Source organism: Babylonia areolata, chromosome 6, assembly GCF_041734735.1.
Source record: "Babylonia areolata isolate BAREFJ2019XMU chromosome 6, ASM4173473v1, whole genome shotgun sequence".
Taxonomy (NCBI): Eukaryota; Metazoa; Mollusca; class Gastropoda; order Neogastropoda; family Buccinidae; genus Babylonia; species Babylonia areolata.
This window is the reverse complement of record NC_134881.1, coordinates 28,532,851-28,553,631: the sequence shown is the minus strand read 5'-3', so window position 1 is coordinate 28,553,631 and position 20,781 is coordinate 28,532,851. Positions and strand designations below refer to the sequence as shown.

Here is a 20,781-nt window from a genome sequence, read left to right as displayed (position 1 = left end):
CCTGCTGTCTTAGATCAGCAAGGGACCAGCTAGCTCGAAAGGGCGAAAAGTGAAGTGATAGTAGCCTGCCGGAGAACCCACTTAGAGCACTGAGGACAAGGTTTTCATCCCGTCACTAATAGGTCTGTCACTTTCTATAGTTTGTTTTTCTTTCATCGCAACTCAACAAAACGGCGTAAAAATCAAATTGATGATTGTGGCCGTCAACGCAGTGAAAGTGAAAGATTATCGACACGGGGGAGTATCGACTCAGGGGAGTATCGGGCTGACCCCGATCGAAACGCGTCTCTTTCACGTCTCGTCAGATTTTGTGTCCATAATGATGATCGTTCATCATCCATTAGTCAGTTGAGTAAAGTACTTTTTTTCTTTTCTTAAATGCTGTTCGGAACTTGCGCACTGTTGCGTCGTCATCATCGTCGTCGGTCTCGTAACCCTGGATGGGGTTGTGGAGGGATGACTGACGATCACCCGCCATCTCTCTCTGTCGTTCGCACTGTTGCAGTATTAAGATGTAATGAAGAGGCACGAGGGGTTCGGGGAAATAACTCTTTTACCGTAGAAAACTGCAGAAAAATGGCGAACGCTAAAAATTCACAACCGTCAGACACTCGATCAGAATTGATCGAACTGGTGCGTCGTAGAGCAGAAATCGCAGTAAGTAAATTTGAACTGAAATCTTTATTATGTTATTTATCAGTGTGATGTAAACGGACCTTGAATTCATCTTTTGCAGCTGAAATTAAAATGTCCGGAAGTGTTATTATTGCGCCATTTCGGGTTACCTGAATTCTTCGCAAAGTTCGTTGTATTTTGACTCGTTATTTCCTTATATATTGCTGTGTGTAAAATGTATGGCTCTAACATGCATTTTTCTGTCAAGGTCTGTACCATAGATTGTGTTACTGTTCGGTCAGTATGATCATTTCTGTGACAAAAATTTTTGTCTTATTTGATGAAATATTATAAGAGTAGTCTCCCTTGCTTCTCTCGCCTTGTGTTCTGTGCATTTGACAATGGAGTATTGCTTTCGCTATTCCTGTTGCATTGTATCACACTGATGATTACATTTGGCTTTTCATTTTATTTCATTTTATTTTTCCCCATTTGTATTATCCCTCCATTGGCATTTGTTTCTTTTGTTTAAAATATCGCTCTTCCTCTGTGACTATCACCTTGTTTTTGTCTTGTTTCCTGGTTTCTCTTATCTCTATGAGTATGTCCCAAAAGTGAATGGGAATAAAAATAAATTCAAACTCAAACTCAGCTCTCTCTCCCTCTCTCTCTCATACAAAAATTTGGTTCTCACTTCACAGTAAGAAAGTGCCAAGGTGAAAGCAGTCCACTACCTGTGCTGAATCACACCACTAAAACCATTATTCAATGAATTATTGAATATTATATTTATAACACAAACGCTAACTCAAAGTTATGTAAACTTGCTTGCAGGAAAGGTTCCAGAATGGTTAGCTCATCTTCCAGCACAGATAGTCCATGAGAGTCTGGGTTCACATCCCCCTCTCACCCTTTCTCCCAAGTTTGCCTGGAAAATCAAACTGAGCATCTAGTCATTCAGATGAGACGATATACCTAGGTTCCGAGTACCACACACACTAGGTGCACAGAAAAAGAATCCATGGCAATGAGAGTGTTGTCCTCTGGCAAAATTCTGTAGCAGAAATCCACTCTGATACAGTGATAGGTAAACAAATACCCCCAAAAACGGAGTATGGCTGCATACATGGCGGGGTAAAAACGGTCGTACACGTAAAAGCCCACTCGTGTGCATACAAGTGAACGTGGGAGTTGCAGCCCACGAACGCAGAAGAAGAAGAAGAAGTAAACAAATATGCATGCACTCAAGGCCTGACCAAGCGTGTTGGGTTATGTTGCTGGTCAGGCATCTGATCTGCCTAGCAGATGTGGTGTGGCATATTTCTGTTGGTCTGGACACAGCAAGGCCTCCTTGAGAAACTGAAAGTGAAACTGAATTGCCTTGAAGTTGAAGCTTTCATCTGGAGGGTTTCTTGGTAAATGAAGATTTCAAGCAAGCTAAACCAAAAACTTTTGTTTTTTTTCCTACACCCATTGACAGTTTAGGTTTGGTTCATGACTCCATGGGTAATTTGACTGGTTTACCACAAAACAATGGGTCATTTTGAAAATTGATAGGACAGGAAAAACAACACCCCCGTCTAGCTGCTTTGTAATTGAATTTGTAATTGTCCATTGCTCTTGTTGGTTTACTCGTTGGTATGTATTTGTAATTTGTCCATCACACTTGTTGGTATGTCAATCACACTTGGTATGACACTGTGTGAAATGGTATAGATCTGTCTGTCTATCTATCTATCTATCTAAGTATCTATCTATCTATCTTAGTATCTGTTTGTCTATCTTAGTATCTGTCTGTCTCTCTATCTACCTACCTATCTGTGCATGTGTGTGTGTGTGAGAAAGAGAGAGAGAGAGAGAGTGTAAAACTTTGTGCTAATGTTTACTGTCATGGTGAACAGTGAAAATACAAAATGCTGAAAGTGAGTGAAACACTGACTTACACTGACTGCTATGGACAGTAAATGTTCACATTATCATCCCATTAATGCAGAGGAACAACTGGAAACAAAAGCAAAGCAGTACAGCTGAAGGACATCAGATCTACAGTGTCAGTGTCACTTATGTTGGTCTGATGTCATTGTGTTTGGAAAGCACTTTCCTCAGTTTTGTTGAAATTAAAATCTTCATAGAAACTAAGAAAGATGTCTCTAAAATTTCCTAAAGTGCCATGCCAGCATAATGTTTGGACCTGTTTAATTCTGTTCTTGTGTATACATAGGAAAAATATATCAAATGCACTTTGATGATAATGTTATCTATGTCAGTACTTGTAAATCAGGTTATGGAAGCACAAACATACCCCAGAAACGAAGTATGGCTGCTGAATTGTTGAAAGAAAAACAGTCATGCACTTAAAAGTACACTTGTAGTTGTACATATCCTGATAAAATCTCAGTTTAATTGAAAGGGCCACACTGTTGCATAACAATAACATCAATGAATTAAATGTGTAGGCTGGCCAAAGATGCTAAAGAAATCTCTGAGATTCAGACTTTCCAGCCTTGTGCAGAATGCATGCGATTGCAACTGTTCTGAACACTCATTCAATCTTTTATGACATTAGGCAGTTGCTTTGGCAGCACGCTCCACATGTGGATGATAATTTCTTATGGCAAAGTGTTCTACACATATGTATATCAAAGCCATCCTCCATCTGAATCGAGGAGGCTAGCAGGAAAGTAAAAAGCTAAATTGGCACTGTATTCCTCCGCAGTTCACAATACGCAAACGCTGATGCTTTTGTGCAAACACACCTCTTTTCGTTTCCTGGCTTGGTACAAGTTTTGATATGTTTTTTTTCACAATGTTTGTCTTCTCTGCTCAATATGGAACTGCAGAGCAACCGCTGATTGATTACATTGAATTTTTATTTTATTTTATTGATTAGAGTATTATTTATATATATGTTGAATGAATATATAATTTTTCAGAGTTTGAAACTGCAGTCGTGGTTGTTTTGCAGAGTAAGAGAAATCTACAAAAGCCCATTTACTCGTTTTACTTTTAGCATGACCGATTCCACGAAAAATCAACAAGTCAAGTGACTAACTGCCACATTATTGATTAATGGGTCATTTCACAATTATTTCAAAATTGTATGGGTCAGTGACCGATGACTGACATGAAACCTAAACCCTGTCCACTTCCAAGATGACAACCACCCCCATCTCTTCTGTCCTGGCAGTCATATTAACTTGCTCAACAACTTTTCTCTTTGCAAAGAAAAAACGCATAAAAGTCAAGCCCAAACTTGCTGAGGTATCGCTTCAAACATGCTACAAAAAGGCATTCAACATTTACAAGGAAGTAAGCATGCTCATGTGACTAACTGGACTGTTGATAATACAGTTACCCTTAAACTGGGGGATATATCTATGGCTGGGAGTGAAAGGCATAAGCCCAGAAATTAATAATATATATGTGAATGGTGAGAACTGTTCAACTCTTAAAGGACCAAAGTTCATTACAGACTTACCTCACCTGTGTTGTGTTCAAAATGTTCTGAGACCACACTTATGTGTATGCAGGCTTCATTCATCCATTTTAAATAAATGATTTCTTTCTTTTGCAGGAGACCCTTGCAAACCTGGAACGGCAGATCTATGCCTTTGAAGGTAGCTACTTGGAGGATACACAGCTGTATGGTAACATCATTAAAGGATGGGATCGTTATCTCACCAACACCAAGTAAGTCAAACACATTTTTAAAGTGTTGTTGATATTTCCATTCATCATTTTAGATTCAGTCTGAAGGTTTCTTTTCCTCTGACTCCCAACCATTACCTCCCCCCCCCCACCCTCTCCCTTGGTTTCCTTATGACTGTGTCAGTGTGTGTTTTTGTTTTGTTTTTTTCTATTTCTTCTGCATTTAGGGTGGAAGGTGTTAAGCAAATGTAGAAAATTGGCTTGCTGCATAATGTTTACCAAATCAAGAAAGAAAAAAAGTTTAGTTTGTGATTATATAAGGACAGATAGTTTTTGACATTTGTGTACTCATAACAAGTTTCATAGATATTATTTTGCACTTAATTCAGATATGAATTATTATTCTACTTTTTGACAAACTGGCTTCCTCAGTTCCTGGTGGTGGAAGAGTATTATTTTTGTTGTTGAGCTTAACAATGAAGTTGATTTTGTTTTGACTTGTTTTTATTCTGTGTGTGACTTAAGTTGATACATTGAATAACATTGCAAATTTCATTTTGTTTTTCAGTAAAACAGACAAGCGAAACAGAAAATTTAAAGAGTCCGATCGACTGTTTTCCAAGTCCTCAGTCACTTCAGCTGCTGTAAGTGGTGTTGACAGTACAGTTTGGGTTCCAAATGCAATATGCTCTTGTATTTTTTCTTGCAATGTTTACCATGTCCACTGTGGCAACTTCCATTTCACAAATCATTTTGTTGCTTGTTAAATTTATGGTTGTGGCACTTGCAGTGCATAGCATGTTTATGAGTTTTCATTTGTAATCAGGTGGACTGATCACTATCAGGTGATATGTGGACATTTTAAACTGTGAATGAATCTCTTCTGGTATTTCTTGGGGGTACTTTTTGGGTCACACACAAGCAAATAATTTTCAGGTTTTAGTCATGGATGAGGTGCATTCTGTTTTAAGAAGACAGAAATACTGACCTTGTTGCTGGTAGATCATAGATAATGATACTGTGTGCATGCTTATCAAACACATCCAACCTCCCCCCCCCCTGACCCCCCACCAAAAAACCCAAAACAAAACAAAACAAAAAAAAAACAAAAAAAAAACAACCCCCCCCCCAAAACAAACCAAAACAAACAAACAACAAAAACAAACAAAACAGATAAGTGAGAAGCAAATGTATTATTTATAAATGATGGTGGTTAGAAATAAGAAATTGTTAATATAGGCTTACATAATCACTTTACTATGATCCTGTCGTGATGCTGATTGTGCTGTGTATTTTGTGCAGGCTGTGAGTGGAGTAACAGACCAGTCAGAGAGAAATAGTGAGTTGCTGAGTGGTGCTTTGTTTCTTACCTTTCTACTTTATAAATTCTAGACAGCTTTCGATTATTTCTGATTTGATGTAGAAATTTAAAAAAAAATCACTTTGTTTTGAATGGGTCATTTGTTAATTATTTTACTCTTGCTTTTTATGTGTACCGTACATGAACTTTTGATAAGTTATATTTTTGCTAACACGATGCATTATGTTTGTGTGTTGTATACTTGCGTCTTTTCTTCTAATTCAGAAAGAAAATATTTATTAAACACTGTACATGAAAACAGCTGCAGGTAATAGTGTTGATGTTATTCACATTTCATCATTTGCTGGAATCCTCTGCTTTGCAGGAGACCCCCAGAGCCCAGAGACAAATGGTAGTCTAAACGTGGGGACACCAAATTCACAGAGTAACGGTGCCAGCTCTCCAACCGACAGCGCCAATGGCCCCGTTGCCTCCATTTCTTCCGGTCACCATGCACCGGGCAAGGTCATGAAGAGTGCACGATACAAGAAAGGAAAGAGCAAAGGTCGAAACAGGTGAGCGATCCTGGATATGTTTTCTCTGTTGTTTGTTTTTGGTTTTGTTTTTGAACAGGCAGGGTGTATGAATTTGAATCACATTTCATTTCAGAATCTGAGGTTATGAATTGTATCGTTAAAAGGTATCAGATTCAGAGACAAGGAAATCCTGACGGAGCAAACATTTTTGATTTTGTGTGTGTGTGTGTGTCCGTATGCTTGGTGTGTGTGGGTGTGTGTATGCGTGCATGTGTGTCTTTAGGGGGAAGGAGGAGGGTAAAGAGTAGGAAGACCATCTTTCATTCATCAGTACTGGCATTACATCAGGGTTCCACCTGTCTCAGTAGCATCATTCCCATACCACCTGCTGCCGCTGCCCCATGCTTCAGCCACATGCTGGTGTGTTTTACCACAGTCCCAGCACAGAGTATTCAGTGTCGGGATGCTGTAGGACCACCTGCCACAGAAGATCCTGAACCGCTGTGCACTGTGGTGGTTTTCATTTCAACCCATTCTCACCCACCCTATACACTTACAGCACAGGAATCACATAATTATAAAACCCTTAAAACAGTAATTGCTTAGTCATACACATCTTCCCTTCTGGAGTGGAGGTAGTCATCAAGTCCCTCTGGTGACAAAAATCCGAAAATCCAGATGCATTTAAAACATTAACACTGACTCCATGAGGCCCACGCATGAAACAGGGGGCAGAATATGAAAACAGGTAACCAGGACAGCAGGACATAAAGGCCACGAAACTTGAAACATCTTTTCATTGATTTAAGCAGGACGGTAATGATGATGACGATACTCTGGAGCTTACATTTGTTTGAGACTGTGTGATTGGGCTGCGGTCATTTGTTTTGTTCACAGCGTATCCCTGTGCTATCAAACCAGAGGGATATAGGCACTCGCAGTGTTGGTTAGATTATTTGGAGGACAATAACACAGCGTTAAGGATACTTTTTTTTAGAATGGACGAACTGACTTTGGTCCCTGTCATCCTGTTTGAGTTCATAGCACACTCTGCTCAGGCAGGATTGGTCAGGCTGAAATATCCCACAACATGTATGGACTGATGGGGTTTCATCCTATGACCTTGTCATCATTTTGTCAGGCTAAACAGCTACACATTTGCTACTGGCTAGGGAGGGTGACATAAAAACATGTTTTCCTCCTTAGGGCCCATTTTGCACATCTGTTCACATGGTGTTGAAGTAAAGTTTGGTCAGAGGTGTATAAGGTTTTAACAACTTGTTTTTTGATAAAAAGTTGGGGAATCTGAAAGTAAAGCCCATTTCCCCCCCCTTTTTTGGTATCATTTTTAGCTATCAAATGATCTCAAAAGAGATCAACAAAGAATTTAGATGTTCAGTAAAAGAAATGAAGATTAATTTGTATGTCTTTTCCAGAATTATACTCAGAAGGCCAACGCATTTACAGAAAAAGAATGGAAAAGAGTGTTATTAGAACAAAATCACAAATATATTGTTTTATTCTATTTCTTTGAAGTTCTTGTGCACACATATACACACATGTGTGTGAGAAAACACATAAGCACACACACACACATACACTCTGGAATGTGCATATATGTGCCAGATCATTCCAGTCATTATATTAAATATCAGTACACAAATCATAAGGCAGCAGTTAATGGTCCTCAGTTCTAAATGATCAGTTCATGCCCCTTTAAACTGCTCACGTTTTATGCATACACACATATACCCAAACACACGTTTGCTTGCACACACACACATCACACAAGCACACATTTACTCTTATATGCACACATATGCATGCAGGCACATACACTCCCTCTCTTTTATTAAGAACATATTCCTTCATCCTCAACAAGTTTTCACTTCAGAAGTGTAGGTACATTACTTATCCTTCCATCACTGTACAGTCAAGTTGACCATGGCCATTTCAATTTTATTCTTTCTATCAGTTCTAACAACAACAAAATCTTTTCTCGAATGCAAAATGCATAGGTGTTCACATTTCTTAATGACATTCACTCTCCCCTACAGTTTGTCCTCCTCCTCATCCCACTGTTTAAAAGGAGGGGCTGGGTGGTGAGCAGGGAAGGGGGTGGGAGAGTAGGGAAGCCCAGTGCTGAACTCACTGATTTAAGCGTGTGAATTGGTGTGCCAGGCCGGAAGGGAAGCAACGCAAAGGAAAAGACAGCACCTCCTGTAAGTATGCACCAGCAGGGCTTGAGTGGACCCCCACTATGCACGTCTTGAGTCCTTGTCTCACTGAACCTGTACTGCTCACAGCTGCCAGTGTAATGTGTTGTGTCTCTCGTGTTTGTCTGGGCCTTCCCTTTTTGAGTTGTCTGGGCGTGTGGCTTTGTCGTGTCTCACTGCTTTGGACTGGCTTTGATCGGGTTTCATGACTGGTTAGTGTGTTCCATGTTGTGTTTGTTTACTTGTGGATGTTATGTGGAAGTTGTTTTCTTTTGTTTCGTTTGTTTATTGCAGAGTTTTGACTCTGGCTTTGACTGGTTGTCCCATTGTTTTGACTTTGGTTTTGACTGGTTGTCCTATTATTTCATCCACCTTCTGAATGAGCAGTTGGCAGGTAGTGTTCTTATTTTACTGTACTTCACTCTTTGCTTTGATGTGCTTTAGGTACTTTGAATATGGGGAAGTTTTTTTAAAATTAGCCTTTGGTTTGATTTCCTCTGTGCTTATGCCTGTATTTTATAGATTGATTTCATTGTGATGTTATTTGGTACAATAGACCGTACAATTAGGGAGGGGTGTGGAGTGGAGTTGCAGATTGTATGTTTTATGTAAGGAAGTGGAATCTGTTTCTTGTGCCCACACCCACTCAGTTATCAAATAAGGATAACGATACTTAAAAATAAAAAATAACTTCCAGTAATGAAATCAATAACAAGAATTTAACACACTCAGTGAAAAAGAATGCTGGGTGATTTGATGACTGGACTAGTAGGGAGAGCACAGAAATTGAGATGAATACCACTTACTGTGCAGTAACATTGAATGGTGCACGTAAGACAAATTTAGAAGATGATGACAGTTGCTTTCTTGCGTATTGAACATACTGATTAGTAGCATTTGTACTTGTATTACGCAACCATTGTGTGTGTGGCTTAGACTTAGTACTAGCAGTTAGGGCTTTGGGTTTGTGTTGTTGAAGTTGACAAGTTGAATGCTAAAATAATCAAAACTAAACTGGCCCTAATGGAACAGCATGGCCTTCCCACTGGATGTCTTAAAATGTTTATCGAACGAATGAGCTGAAGAATAAAATCTTAAAAATATGCTTTTTTGATTAGTGTTGGTGTAACATGAGCCATTTTACCCATCCGCCTTAGTTGGTTTCAGTGCTTTGTTTGATCGTTTTGTACCTGTCACTGTTGAGGAATTGTTAGTCAAACCACCTGAGGCTGATGTTATAGAATTGTGTCATCACGTGATGATGCAAGACAAATGTGCTTATATATAGTTTTAACCACTCTTTCCGTCTTCTTTGGCAGAAATTATATTGATTCATCTGTCTCCTTAGGCATGCATGCATAGCTGCCAGACACCAGAAGAATGATGCAAATTGACTTGAAGGCAACTGTTTGTTTAAATGGTTATCATTCATTCATTGATTATCACAAACAGCATGTTGACTCTTTTTAGCTTTAATAATATATCATGCTAATTTTTTTCCCTTATATTAATGTATATCTCTATTTTATTCATTTGTTTTCTGTATCATGTATTGTTGGTCTCTTCAGCAGAGATGTCAACTGTTCAGAATTAATCTGAGGTACTCGGATTTTCTCATCTTGTTCTGATGAAAGATCATTTATTTTTCATTTGATTACATTTTGTTTTTGTTTTTTTTGGATAGTTTTACGCCATTTGATTGAATTCCCAAACAACAGTTTGCAATAGTTTATGCCTGTTTTGAATATTTGGAAAGAAAAGTGTTGCAAAAGTGCTTCTTTTTTTTTCTCTCCCTTTTTGAGCTGAGAGAAAAGAGATTTGTTGTACTTGTAGTACAAGGTGCCTTGTATTACCCCTCGTGCTTGTGACTGGTGCAGTTGGACGGATTTTGTCCATTGTTACCATCCGTGTGCTCAGGTTTTTCGTGTTCTGAGTTGGCATCTCTGCCTCTGTTACGTGACTTTCACATGTCCATGTACTGCTTTTCCTAGTATTCCTTTTCCAGACTCAGCTTGTACTAGTTGAAAGTGAAGAAATCTATCAATATCAGTATGATAACAGTCATGGTTTGCTTCCATTGCCTTTAGCAGTATCCAAGATAAAACCTGGCCTATGGTGTTTATGCATCCATTGCCATGAAACAAAAATTGCTTCTAATAATCTGTTCTTCAAATTTGCATTTCAAGTAGTGTGGGTCCTTTTTCTCAGTATGGAGCATGGTGATTATTGTTTTATGCATGTAATGTTAGCATTATCAAACAATCAGTATTCAACTTTTTGATACATCATTATGTTTATTATTGCTATGCACATGCAGTACATCAAATAAGCACATTAAAGGTCCTTTCATCCAAATTAGAGTCTGCTGAGTTATGGAAATCTGAACATACCCAGCAATCACACCCCTGAAAATGGAGTATGGTTGCCTATAATATGGCAGTGTGAAAATTCTAAGTTTAGTTATATTTATAAAAGTCCACTTGTTGAAACAAAAGGAGGACTTTTATTTAATGTCACAAACACTGGTTATAGACATTTTGTTAAAGTATTTATTTTCACATTTTAGTGTTATTCAAAAGGTAGAACAGAAGAGGAGAGTTGAATGATGAGTTGGGGGAAACAGGATAGATAGACTCATAGAGGGTGGAATCAAAGATGAATATTTGAAATAATTAGAAGTACAATTAAAGAAATTTACAAGTAGATCTCCTACAAGTGAACATGCGTCTGAGTTGAGCCCACAAATGCAAAGGGAGGGAACAATTGTGATGGTATGCTGATGACAGTCAACAAACAGATCGCTGCCAATGATTGTTAGTTTGGTGATAGAAGAGTAAAGCTTAATGAAGTGTGGCACTGCTTTCTTACATAATCAGAGTTAAAGCATTTTATTTTCAGTTTAATCATTGTTCTTTTTTCTTCCCCATTTGCCCTGATGTGTGCATGCACATGATTGTGTATACACTATATGTCTGTGTATGTGTACCTGTGTGTGTCTTTCTCAGGTTGTGTGGGTGTGTGTGTGTGTGTTTGATATTGATGGATGGATGGTGTGCTTGAGTGTTTTTGTACACGGAGGGGTGACAGTCAGAAATTAGTTTTGTCAGTGTTTGAGTTGTATGACTTTGTGTGTTCATTCAGCTTTGTTGTATCTTTAAGGCACTTTTTCCTCTATTTTCTTAATAGGTTTATTCTAAATACCAGTGCCAGTTGACCCTGTATTGCTGTGCCAGATCTGTACTGCTTTACCAGCCATATTTGACTTTTTAAAGTAATGAAAATGATTTTTGAATTATGATAACTGGGAACGCTGAAGAAGAAGAAATTTTGATAACGCCTTAAAGAATTATTGAAAATAAAGAATGGAGTTTGCAGAGTATTTTTGGATTCCATCATTAACTGTACGGAAGTTCCTTACATAGAGGCATGATGATGGATTCTAAAGTATTTCCATGTCACTGGTAAAGCATTGCTTGCCCCCCTTCCTCTTTTTTCCAACAAACCCATCTCCCCCTCTCTTTCTCTTCCCTCTGTCTCTCGAAGCTATAAACCAGGCCGTTTTGTTGTTGTTGTTTTTATCTTTGTGATAAAACATTGAAAATGTTTGTTGGCATTTGACTATCATCAGATACGATTGTGTTGTTTCAGAGCGATTCGTCTAATGGTCAAGGAGGAGTATGTGGACGTGGGAAAAGGGGGCCACAATTAGTTGCTGTGACAGTGTTGGAACTGAAGAGTGGTTGGCCAGAACTCGATATATGACCTGTGAGTGGGCTCTTTAAAGTACTGGTGCCGCGGACAGGCTGGCGGGCAGAGTGTGGGTGTACAGCAATTGACATGCCTCAACAACAGTGTTTTATTCACCATCACAGGGCACATTCTGTTCAACTTCTTCTTATGGCTGACCTCGTTGTAGGTTGTTTTGCATACTTGGTTGACTTGTTCAGTTTCTTTTTTTTTTCACCTTAATTTGTTTTCTCTCTCTTTTTTTTATTTTTTAATATTTTTTTTAAAGTATATATACTGTATTGATGGCAGTTTTTTTTTTTTTTTTTTAATAGGAACTTCTTTGCACTTTGTTTTTAAGTTAGCTTTTCTTTTTTATGTACAATGTTCAATTTGTATGTACAACAGAAGGAACACATGCATATACAAAGTAACATGCACACAAATGCGTGTGCGTGTGCACACATATGCAGGCAAGACAGAGGGAAGTGTAGAATCACATAATCAAATAGATTGAGAAAGAAAGCTGTTGTGACCTGTTTAAGAATAGTACAAGAGAGCAGTGGAACAACGGTAGAGATTCATCAGTAAATGTTTTTTTACCATTGGGAATATGAATTGTTAATCACTGTTTTATATGCATGCTATGTGACAGGTAGAAAATGTCCTGCATTGGTCAACACTCCATGGTATCACTAATTTATTATTTTGCTATTCCACATAGAGATGAATGTGCATGAATGAAAAAAAACAGCATGTAGATTTACACTACCTTTATGTGGCTTGTTTGAATACTTAAAGGCTTTCTGACTAAAGGGTTAAAGGAGCACAAATGTTAGACTAGAGAACAAATGGTATCAGAGAAGTATTGTTTTGAAATGACATTATGTGGATGAGACAGAAGGAAGAGGGGTGATAGTTATAGAGTTAAAAAGCGTTTCAACATGTGGTTGTTCATAAGCTTAGATAGAATACAGGTTCTTCCCCCTCCTATTCCTGTCCCCCTATATATATATATATATATATGTATGATAGTCAGTCGTGTCCAACTATGACCATCAGAACAGCAGAGGAGGCAACTGCTGTTACGACTATTTGGGCTAGAATTTGTTTATAGTGGAGAGTGTCTTGCCCAAGTACATCCCCACTCTCTCGGCCAAGAGGGTTTTAGGACAGTTGGCGTTGGGATAGTTCCCAAAGGCCAACTAGCCCACAAGGCTGCAGCACTAAGATCCAGTGCAATTTTGCCTCCTAGTTTGAGAGTCATAGTCCTTCACAAAAGACTAAGCTGTAAATGGTTTCCCATTGACTGGAGAAACCATTGATGTCCCCTTAGATATGCAATAACTGATGATAGTTTTCCAACTTTTTTTTGTTTTGGGGGTTTTTGTTTGTGGTGTAGATATATGGATCAGTTTGCATGCTTCAACACCTTGAAACTGAAACCAAACTCTCCTTTTCCATTCAGGAAGTTGACTAAACTTGTTTTCACTGTGTCAGGAATGTCAGGAATGATGTGTTCAAGAATTCATCTAGATGTACAGTGTCAAGGGAATGAAATTGAGAGTTGCAACAAACGGAAGATGAGTACATGTACATGCTTTAGGTCACCAGGTTGAAAAACAGTAATCAGTCTGTACTTAATTGTTTTTATGTGATGAGAGCGAATGTGCTTTTAATTCTTTCTTCTTTTTTTTTCTCTCGTTACATTGGCTCATTGTTGTATTTAAGGCTTTTTCTCCATAGTATGGTTTGTGTTTATTGTATTCACTGTGCTGTTTTCTGTGAGGTGGTGGATGTGACTGGATCTGCAGGCATGACACTTGGTACAGTAGACAAAATGAGGAAAGTTGTAATTGTGTCAGCCCCAGAGAAAAATGGCAGTTCAGTTGTAGCAAGCCAGCGGTAACGTTTCTAGTGGCAGAAACAATATATATCAGATATTTTAAACAGTTTTAACTGCTTTTTTTTGTTTTGTTTTTTGCTTTTGCAAAAATTCCAAAAATATAAAATGAAATAAGATAAAACAAAATAAAGAAAACACAGTGTTTTCTAACTTCATCATCTTCCGGTAAATGTGATAGTATGCGTAGATATATACTGAAGATTTTGAATGAATTTAATGTCAACACAAATAGTTCATACTAAAATTATAACAACATTCACAAAGAAAAAGGAAAAATAAAAACTTGATATATCTAGGAAAAATAATCATTTGATAATATTTTATTAAAGATGATTAATTCGAGTGTTCTTTCTGAAGTGAAAAGTAAGGCTTTGCATGAAAGGAAAATGAAATAATGCCAAAGCCATGGTTTTCAAGCATTGGAACTGAATCCAGTCAAACTTTTTCACATCCTGGGCTGGCTAATGACCACCATCACCGCTGTCCTAGAAACATTATTTATATCTTCAAACAAATTTTTTTTTAATCGGCTGTTTCTTTGAAGATTTATTTGCATATTGGTCACGCTAGAAGTAAGGAACACTGTTGAATGAGGACAAAGTAGTGATAATTGATTCTGTGTTAAGTGGCCTAAAATGTGGAAGAAGTTTCCTTTTCTGTTCGCTTGCAAAAAAAATGTGGTTCCAGATCTGAGTGGTTGTGGAGAAAGTGATGAAAGTGCAGCCAAGTGCAAGTGGGTGGTTGCATGAGTCTGATAGAATGATGGTAACTGGAGCTGGACGGATTAACAGTGGCTTTGTGATGTTCTTTCACCTGATTACCCTGTTGTTGTTGTTGTTGCTTACATTCACTTTAGTGTTGTATTTTATTGACTTGCCTCATTATTATAGGAATAATCACTGCAAGCTCAGTGGCTATTGGAGGAGGCAAAGTCAAAGTGTAGAGCACCAACATATACTACTATTGATAATCATTGGCAGTGGCTTTTACAGGACCAAGCTTCCTCTGATCCACTGTGTTCATTTGCCAGTGCTAATATAAATAGTGATGGCCTAGAGGTAACGCGTTGCTTAGGAAGCGAGAGAACCTGAACGCGCTGGTTCCAATCATGGCTCAGCCGCCGATATTTTCTCCTCCTCCACTAGACCTTGAGTGGTGGTCTGGACGCTAGTTATCGGATGAGACGATAAACTGAGGTCCCGTGCGAAGCATGCACTTAGTGCACATAAAAGAACCCACGGCAACAAAAGGGTTGTCCCTGGCAAAATTCTGTAGAAAAATCCACTTCGATAGGGAAAACAAATAAAACTGCACGCAGGAAAAAATATTAAAAAATGGGTGGCGCTGTAGTGTAGCGATGCGCTCTCCTTGGGGAGAGCAGCCCGAATTTCACACAGAGAAATCTGTTGTGATAAAAAGAAATACAAAATACAAAAATAAATACAAAAAAATACTTACTGAATATATAGTGCTCACACCAATCTTTGGCCAGAGACCAATCTCTAAGGGCTTTACCCCATGGAGTCATTTACACACCTGGGTTTGAGCTGACAGTTGCCTTTTGGTGTACACAATTTGTTTCAGTGGTACCCCTGTGTTCCTTCTTTCATTCTCCACAGACCACTTAACTGATAGCCTCCTTTGTCGTGTGAAGACTTTCTGGTGTGTTCTGTTGATCAGACAGTGGTGAGCATGGCTATGAGGAAAAAGAGATGCTAGTATAGTGGATAAAGGCAATGAATGGTCTCTGTTTTTTTGGGTTTTTTTTTGTTTGAATTGTTACTGAAATATTGCTGCTGGTCAAAGTGACTGTAAAGACTGGCTGCAACTGTTTGGGTTGTGCATGTGAAGTGTTTTACCCATGCATCACCTGCTTTTAATTGATGACAGTGTACAGTTGTGTGTGGCATGAATATCGATCAAAAGAAATAAAGTGTGGAGATACTGATGAAGACAAGACACGTCTTGAATGTTTTGAATGCCTTGTGTTTGCATATTTATCATCATAACGACATGAATGTATCTACATAAGAGCATGCTTACACTGACTCCCTTATGCACACACGCACACACACACACACACACACACACACACACACACAGAGGTTCACACATTTAATTCCTATCTGATATATTTTTTTCATTAACTTGATACTGCGAATTAATCAAAATGTTGACAACAGTTCATCAGAACAGGTTGTAAACTGACAAACTTCTAATCCAACTGTAACCATTAATTTGCTCTGTAAAAGGTGAAACCCATATGATAACCCCACTATGGATTAGATCCACACAGCTGTATGGAGATTTAAGCTATATGTATTATGCATATATTTAGTAATTTTCAATTTCCATAGTGCTCAAGATCTCAAAAATCCTTTCACTTTTTTTTAAAGACTTTGTTTCGAAACTAAGTTCAGAAAATGTTTTTATATGTATGTTTCACCAATATCAAAAAGTATACTTTCAGTATAATTTGTATATATATATGTACACTCTTTTTAAGTAATCCTTAATTTTCGCAGCTTTGTTTGCAATCACATACTGATAACACTGTTAATTTGTACTCTGTAACACGCCCTCTGTAATAGATTACAAACACACATGCATGCACAAATGTGTGCATATGCTCGCACGCACACACACACACACACACACACACACACAAAAACAAAATAGACACTTCTTGAGACTCATGAACAAAGATTGGGGCTAACAGTTTATAAAATACTGTTGGTAATGTTATGTCAGCCATAATTATCTTGACACAGAATGTATACACATACCAAGTTACTTGACCAGAAACAAGACACTCAAAAAAAGTACAAAGAATTGATAACAAGAAACAAGTACAAGTCTTGATAAACAACAGTGTTACATAAAAAAACACATGAAGCTGACCTACTTACAAGTGGCACAATCTGTAAGGACTTTTTGTTATTCATGTCCACCTTCTCTGAACAGTAAGTCATTTTAGTTTCTAGCCTGTTTGATAAACGTTGGCGGTTAAACACAAATGTCTGAAGTGATGTCTTTTTTTGTGGGGTCAGGAAGAGCCGGGGGGGGGGGGGGGGGGGGGGGGAGCTTGCTTGACGATCAAGTATGAGGTCTGTGTATTCAGTACTGATCAAAAGGGAAATTCTAAGTAAGCATGGAAACAAGTTTATGCTATCTTGGAACACGGCATCAATGTATGGTCTGTTGTCATTGTCTCAGGGAGGAGAGCAGTCTTTGGTCTCCAACGTCCTTTCAGGAAATGTTAATAGATCCTCTGGTTCTTTTCCATCACTGAAACCAATAAATCACTGAACAAAGTTCCTGTGTTATTAAGAAGGGTAAGGGAAGGTGGGGGACATGACCATATAAGGTGGTAGAAACGTGCATGGAAACAAATGACCATAAGAATGAAAATCTGGAGGGAGAAAATGAGGAACAATAATAATTACATATGAATGAATTGTGTGTGTGTGTGTGTGTCCATGAAATTATGCACATTTATATATATATATATATATATATATATATATATATATATATATATATATATATATATGTATTTTTTTTGGTTTTGATTAATGAGATTAAGTGATAAATCGGATTGACTGATGAATCCCCAAAACTCATTTCCATGTTTTTTGTTTTCTTTTACTATCTTTTGTGCACCTATTAGCAAGCTACATGTCTTGCCTCTCCTGGTATTGCCCTCCGACACCCACCTTCCCCTGCCACAGAGCCGACCATCCCCTTTTCTCACCTTGAAAACTGAGGTGTAAAATAGAGATATATAAGAAATAAATCAAAAAATAATCTACCCAACTGTTGATTAGTTGTCAGAAAATGAGGCTGAAAGCATGTCTCTAGGTCTTATGTCCCCTATCCTTGTCTTGCCATTGCCCCCGAATGAGTGAATGATAGAATGATTTGAAAGAACATCCTTTCAACTTTTCTCTTGTGTTCCCACGGATTTTCCTTATGTTGTCATCAATCAATCAATAAATCAATTAAAAAAAAAACTTCATATTAATCTACATGGAAATTAACTTGTGCAATCACAGGCTCAAACATAAAATGATCATCCATGGTCACCTGTTCGCAGAAGAGTGATTTTCATTCTGTAAAATGGCCGAATGGTCTGTCCTGTTCCCATGTTCAATATCCGCGTCATCTACCAATGATCAAAAACTAAAAATGTGTCTAAAATAAAAAAAAGAAATGAAATCTGGGCTATTAGAAAGGACTAATTCTTCTCCATGTGTTACAAAGACAGTCTGAATGTAATTCCTGCCAAATTTATTCAAATCTACGTTTTCTCTCACGTTCTTATTTTATTTTATTTATTATTATTTTTTTTTTAATAAACTAGTTCTTTCCCTATAGGATTATTTACGTGTTTATAGTTGTGGAAATAATATATCGCAGGATTTGGAACAAGACTGAAATCCACAGCCATTAATTATAAAATTTTGTCTACATAAATTTCACTTATTGTTTGTTTCAAATTGTCGTAAGAATCAGGCTCATGTTTATGTGGCCCATACACATAAACAAGAAGGAAGCTAATTTTCAGTACTGCAACAAGCAGAATAATGTATAAATACCCGAGCCATCGTTTATTACCCCTTTTCACTTAATAGATTAAAATCTGTTTTGAAACATAACTGCACACGCCTCTAGCTTGAAAGAGAGACAGGAACAGAACTCCTTGCCTTGCGCGTCCTCTTTGCAGACCTGGGCAGCGACAGTGACTTGAACAGAGCCAGCTGGGTGGTGCCTCTTTCCTCTGCCAGCGGGGACGCTGTTCGTGAAGACGTCGCTGCTCAGGGGGTCCTCAAGGGCTGTGTCGTGTCGCTGCTGGGTTGGAGGGTCAGGATGATGGACAGAGCTGTCTTCCTGCTGCCCGCTGGCGTCCAGGTAGCCCTGCTGAAGGTGCTGGATGATGTAGTTCACCACGTTGTCCCAGGCGAGGTACACCTCCCCTTTGAACTTGTCCTGAGGGGTGAGGGGATTGGGGGGACGGGGAGGGGGTGGGGGGTCGTCAAAGAGTGAAGTGAAGGGGTAAGGACAGAGTTTAATTGGGAGTGGGTGGGTGGGTGAGTCGGCAGTGTGTGTGTGTGTGTGTGTGTGTGTGTACATATACATATGTGTGTGTGTGTGTGTGTGTGTGTGTGTGTGTGTATATATATATATATATATATATATGTGTGTGTGTGTGTGTGTGTGTGTGTGTGTGTGTGTGTGCATGCTTTATCTCACACACATAAGCGCACGTAAACACACACACACAAATATTATTATGCTCACTCTCTCTCATAATAATAATAATATTCAGAAAGCGCTGAATCTTGTGCAGAGACATATCTAAGCGCTTTCACACCAGTCATTCACACGCATGCATAACACTAAAACTGAAGAAACTGAAGACAAGGAAGAGGCAGGGGAGGGAGGCTATCTTGTGAAGAGGTGGGTTTTAAGGCCAGACTGGAAAGAGCTGAGTGCGGAGACTTGACGAAGCGAAAGAGGAAGTTCATTCCAAATGCAAGGTCCAGAGACAGAGAAAGAACGGCGTCCAACAGTGGAGTGTTTGAATCTGGGTATGCGTAAACAGAGTGGATCCGAAGCCGATCGTAGAGAGCGAGATGGACTGTAGAGTTGAAGGCAGCCACAAAGATAGGAAGGGGCAGATTTGTGAATACACTTATAACATAGAGTATTGATCTTATACTTTATTCTGTGTGAGACAGGGAGCCAATGGAGATGTTGCAAAAGAGGAGTGATGTGCTCAGATCATTTCTTTCTGAGGACGAGTCGGGCAGCAGAGTTTTGTATGCGCTGAAGGGACTGAACACACACACACACACACACACACACACACACACACACACACACACACACACACACACACACACACACACACACATCTCAGCCCCCACCACCCAGCTCCCCCCACCCACCCACCTCTAACCCCCAACTGACTCCCAAACCCCAGACCCCTTCACCCACCCACCTTGTCGCAGGAGTGCTCCGCCATGCAGATCAGCAGGGCCTCCTTGAAGACGGTGAAGTTCTTGCTCTGGAAGCCCTGCACATGGAGGTGCTGGGCCCCCAGGCGGTAGTACAGGTCACTGAGCTGGCTGGAGTCGGACAGCGACTCTATGGCACAACCCACCACCGCCATGAAACGAGCCGCGTGGTTCCTGAAGTCCATGTCGTAATCCAGGTCTTCGTCCTTCTGCAGTCCAACATAGCAATACAACGCAGTACAATACAGTACAGTACACTACAGTACAATACAACTATACAGTACAACTAATACAACGCAATACAGTACAGTACAGTACAGTACAATACAGCTATACAGTACAGCTGATACAACGCAATACAGTACAGTACACAACGCGCTTTATGCAGTACAGTACAATACAACACAATACAATGCAATACAAAACAGTTTCTGTGTCTTAAGGAGACGTAACTGCGGACAAAATTCATACTACGTCAAACCACATCTTAGCAGATACCTGACCAGCAGCGAAACCCAATGCAATACAGTACAACTCAACACAATACAATGCAATACAATGCAGTTTCTGTTTCTCAAGAAGTCATAACTGCATTTCGACAAATCCATATACATTAACCCTTTCACTGCCAAACTCGCATTTATGCACAAGCTTGGTAGAGGACACATGTCACTGAAGGGTGACCAGATCATGGGTCTGTTATACATAAACCCACTGCTCTTAATGTTCGGTGGAAGGATAGGCCATATTTTCAACACATCGCAGGGGGTAATCCCCAGCTATTCTTAGGCGCCGTATTTTCTGTGTTCGTAGC

The 20,781-nt window shown here is 39.0% G+C and overlaps 1 protein-coding gene across 2 annotated transcripts; it reads left to right on the top strand.

Annotated features, from left to right (window-relative positions):
* Positions 1 to 545: 545 nt before the first annotated feature.
* Positions 546 to 12,774, top strand: LOC143282896 (chromatin modification-related protein MEAF6-like). 2 transcript variants are annotated; one of them, XM_076588776.1, is made up of 7 exons: positions 546 to 657; positions 4,190 to 4,305; positions 4,832 to 4,907; positions 5,566 to 5,602; positions 5,949 to 6,138; positions 8,281 to 8,321; positions 11,964 to 12,774. In XM_076588776.1, coding segments are annotated over exons 1-7 (543 nt in total). In that variant the 5' UTR covers positions 546 to 576; the 3' UTR covers positions 11,966 to 12,774. The 2 variants fall into 2 exon arrangements, with proteins under 2 accessions (XP_076444891.1, XP_076444890.1); XM_076588775.1 differs by lacking the exon at positions 8,281 to 8,321.
* The last annotated feature ends 8,007 nt before the right edge of the window (positions 12,775 to 20,781 follow it).